The sequence below is a fragment of the Halyomorpha halys genome, unplaced genomic scaffold (genome assembly GCF_000696795.3).
Source record: "Halyomorpha halys isolate HHAL.00 unplaced genomic scaffold, Hhal_1.1 Scaffold1274.1, whole genome shotgun sequence".
Classification (NCBI taxonomy): domain Eukaryota; kingdom Metazoa; phylum Arthropoda; class Insecta; order Hemiptera; family Pentatomidae; genus Halyomorpha; species Halyomorpha halys.
The window spans coordinates 202158-206942 of record NW_027113193.1 but is presented as its reverse complement, the minus strand read 5'-3'; the positions used below and the strand labels follow the sequence as shown (position 1 = coordinate 206942).

Below are 4785 nucleotides of genomic sequence, written 5' to 3'. Positions count from 1 at the left end.
ATATAATTAATAATCCATATTTGCCATCAGGGAGGTCGAGAGCATGGTGTACCGATATTGATATCAGAACTTGAGCCTGGTGGTGGAGTTGACCAACTGTACGTTGGAGATGCCATTCTTGAGGTGAATGGCATTGACTTGTCTCAGGTACCTTAGTTGCTTTGCTTATTTTATTTATTTTTTTCTTTCTTCTTTAAAGTTTTATCATATTGTTGCCTTTATTGATTATTAAATTAATAAAACTTAGTTATAGAAATAATTCTTTGTCCGCAGAGCTATTGATAATATATTTTGTTAACAACAACATTTATTATTTACCACTGTAAAAAAGTAATAGAGTTCCCATTCTTTATTGAAGTGATAGTTTTCAATTTATTTGGTTACTTCTCATTTTCATGGGTTTACTAGAATGAAAAGAAATATGACAGAATATAAATGAAAAGAAATTTAAAGAATAAATATTGAATTAAATATTTTCCTAGAAAATTCAAAAACTCCTCAACTGCGGTAATTATCTCCATTACATTGGGAGAAATGATAACAATACTGTATATTACGATGGGGGACAGCAATTGAAGTATATTAATATCTAATATAGATATATTCAATTTTACAAGAAGTATGTTAAAGTTACAATATATTTATTACGTTTTATAATACTGATTCTGGATGGGCAGAGATCACAGTGTCAGGCTACTGTGACCTCCGCCCATCCAGAACAATACATTTTGACTTCTGTGTTACACTTGTCACCGGATGCAATGCCTGAACGCAACAGTTACTCGACTCATTGAAGAACAGAGTCAGTCAGTTTGAATATTTTATTGTGTTATATGGTAGCTTCTTTTCTTTCGGATTAATATTATTATTATTAATCAATATTATTTATCGGAAGTGACCACTTATTTTTTCTTTGTTTTATATTTAATTGCTTTTCTTACCTATCTATTTACTTAATAAGTGAACTCAAACATATTAATAGTATGTACGGAGATATCGTGAGCTGCACGCAGCTCTTTCACATCTTTGTTGATTCTGTTTATCCATCTGGTTTTTGGCCTCCCACATGGTCTCTTGCTAACTATGCAGGCGTACTTAATCATGTTTAAATGTTAAAGAGAAGAAAATGATAAAATCAAATTCTTCTTTGGTGTATTTATGTGCCTGACTGGGTGAGGAAGCTGTCTTGACTTGTACTTTTTCCAAAATAGAGGATATGAAATGATGCTGGTGATAGATGTATTAATGAAGTAATTTTAACTAGGATTAAGGAGATGATCTGCCATGATGATCTTTTTGAAAGTCATGACAACGATCACGGACTATTATAGCTGTCTATTATATTGTAATAATCAAAAATTATTTAAAATAAAATAAAAAGAATTTTATTAGTTTTAACTAATTTCATATATAAAAGATAGCTTGGGTTCAAATCAAAAACTTTAATATTTAACAGATAAAAGAATTTTATTTAAATTTTATAACATAAGAGACTTTTCTCAGGGCGGGTTTCCTGGCAATCAGAAACAGAAGACACTTTACTACTAATAACACTTTAACTTAATTACTAGCCATTTTACAAATACAATAAATTCCATTTAGAAACAAAACTAACCAATTACACATCTTCCCCTGATAATTATTGATCTCTTCTTGTCGATGATGCTATATCCAACTCCTAACAATGGCTTCCAGTCCTTCCTGCTTCCATCTGAATGGACGTCTTCTCCCCAAGCCAGCAAAATCAAGAGTGCCCGTTTCCTCTCCTCTATCTTCAATGTTCACTGGTCGACCCACTTGAAACACTGTTTCACTTGCTATAATCCACGATGTAAATAGTTTATTTATAATTGTTACTTTCTTCCATTTCTTCTCTGATTATTCCTTTTCCATAATTACTGCATAGGAACAACAACAGTTGAAAAATTTCAATCCATGTTATCAAACATAAACAACCCAACGAACACTTCGGAAAGACGTGCACCGCCATCTTTCTTGTTTTGAAGAGCGTATTTATTTTAGACAATGAAAACTGGTTATCTTGCTTTTTGATTTAAAATAACAAATAAAGAATTCTGAAACAATATACATAAAATAAAAACATACCTAAAATCATTTATCTATAAATATAAACTATTTATTAAAAAAGAGGATATTATAATATACTTACCTATACTAGCTTTCTATTATATAGTTACTGCTCCTTTCTTAAAGGTCGTAGCATGGTGTTATAAAGCATTATGCCTTCCTCATTAAATCTGATGCAAAAAGAATTTTTCGAATTGAGCTGACAATGCTTAAAATTAGCACGTTCAAACAAACTATTCAGCTTTGTATATTAGTTTAGATAAGTTTCCAGAACATTCACAATTATTTGTTTTATTTTATTTGCAAATATGTTTTAAATGCTGTTTAGATCTAAAGCCTGCTATTAGTTTAGTAATATCAGTTAATTTAAAAAAATAAAAAAAGATAAGATACATAAATTAAATTTAAAAAAAATTGTTTTATATTTATTATTTAATAAATATGAAATTTGAAATTCATCTAATTTGCAGGTTCCCTAAATATATTTTAAATGCATGGATCTTTAAAATAAACTTAATCTAGTGTTTTAGAAAAATATATATAGCATGTACCGCGTTAGCTTTTAAAAGGAAATAATATTTATATATTGTTCTAAATTGCTAATCTACTTTTTAGGCCAGTCATAATGAAGCAGTGAAGATCTTGAGCAACCAAGTTGGTGAAGTTAAACTGAAAGTTAAATATGTTGGCCAGGACGATGCGGAAGAAGATTCTGATGTCTCTCAACTAAGGCAAGCTCTTATATTATATTATACTTTTATATGATATTATACTTATATATCGCTATTATAGTCTGAATTGCACTAGGATGCACATTAATGAAAATTTATTGGTAATCTTAATAATAATGTAAAGGAGAAAAAAATGTTACCATTTGTGTGAGCGCGCTTCCTACTATGACAACTTCACACATGTTGACTATAGAAATAATTGTATGAAACCACTTTGTATATTTGGGTGTATTTGTTTGACAATGAATTGCTGGATTTTTTTTTTTCACCTTTATATTAATTTTATTATATCAAATGAAACCAATACATAATTCAGAAATAGGAATATGTATACATAATAGACATAAATATCCTTTCTTTGCCTGAAGAGAATTTTAAGGTAGGTTGTGGGATCCGCTGTGTGTGGGGGAGCACTAGGGTGCTTACTTGCTATCTGCATTGTCACGAGTGGGAAGGGACCTCTCTACTACTAATGATGAATGGTTGGGTTAAGACGATAAAGCTTTAGATTGAGGAAGTTGCGAAAATGGATGACAGAAATAGAGAAGGAAAGACGCCATTGTTTACAGTTGTTGGAAACAACTTTTTAGATATGGTAAAAACATTAATTGAGAAAGGTGCTGATAGAAATGCAAAATTTAGATCAGAAAAATCTTCCTGTGATGTTACAGTTTATCCTGGCCTAAATAAACCTTTTCAAAAATTAATTTTTCCCCCATTTGTTTATTTAAAAAATAAATAAGTAACAATTTTTTTCTTTTTTCTAAACATAAGTTTTAGATTGATGGCTATGACTAAGCTCAGCGACGATGTATCTGGACAAAAACTAACTTGGAATCCTCATACAACACTGAATGGACAAAGAACTACATGTTGATTCCGACTATTACAGCACTTACTAGACAAACAGTCTAAACTTCCGATTCATTACAAAAGACTGATCTACATGACAATAATAAGGTCTATCAGGACATACGGAGTTGAACTTTAAGGCTCCACTGAACCATTGAATTCCTCTCATATTCAATCCTTACAATCCAAAATCCTTTGTGAAATCTTCAATGCTTCTTACTTCCTCACAAATAAAATCATCCATAAAGACCTTAATGTTCCATATGCAAGCGATCTAGCCCAAACCAGACATCAATCCTTCAATTATAAACTACCTAACCACTCAAACCCACTAGTTTCTAACCTTACTTCCTCTTCCATTCCTGACTATCCTCCGAGGTGCCTGAAAATAAGTTGGGTTCGAGACCTTCTAATATAAAAATTTTATTAAATTACCTATGGGTAGTTTCTCTACATGCTTGTATCACCCATTATGATCTTACATTAAATTAACTAGACGTATTGTTATGTGCATACATACAGTTGTTAAAGGTCATAAATAAATAAAAAATTTCATGTTTTTAATGTTTTCTGTCTCTTCAAAGTGAGCCAAAGGACTGGAAATTTGTATATGAATTAAATAGATATTAAAGAAGAGCCCTTTTGGGAACTCAATTATTTTCTCCCTCTGCTATTTTACATACCTTTATTGCCTCTTCCTAATTTGGATTAGACTATTGACAATTAGTTAATTTGACAATGCCTTTTTCAGGTTTAAACTGTTTTTAGTGAGCTGAAGTGGTCTATCCATTCTTCCGATGCCTGTATTTCCTAGCTTCAGTTCTATTACAAGTAACTAGTACTCAGAGCCCCTCCTATTAAGTTTATTCAATCCCGTACTACCAGGTCCCGTCTATCTGACATCTACCCTCCACCTCACTGAACTGTAGTGTTAAATCATTTTTTACCTGAGCTGCATATCACCGGAACTCCATTCCCTCTAACATACGTCATGTACCAACCCTTACCTTATTTAAAATTCTTATAATTGGAGAAGTTTGTCGGGGGGTGCGGTCAGCAAAGAACAACATAAATAAACAAAACCATATTTATTTATTTTATGCCGACGTTTCGA

At 31.3% G+C, this 4785-nt stretch overlaps 1 protein-coding gene across 1 annotated transcript in view; it reads left to right on the top strand.

The window, feature by feature from the left end:
- Window positions 1-4785, top strand: part of LOC106689068 (Golgi-associated PDZ and coiled-coil motif-containing protein) — a gene marked incomplete at its 5' end in the record, with an annotated part of 15632 nt that overhangs the window by 5056 nt on the left and 5791 nt on the right. Inside the window, 2 exon segments of the mRNA XM_014433839.3 lie at window positions 31-147; window positions 2704-2819. Of these exon segments, the coding sequence (XP_014289325.3) occupies window positions 31-147; window positions 2704-2819 (233 nt within the window).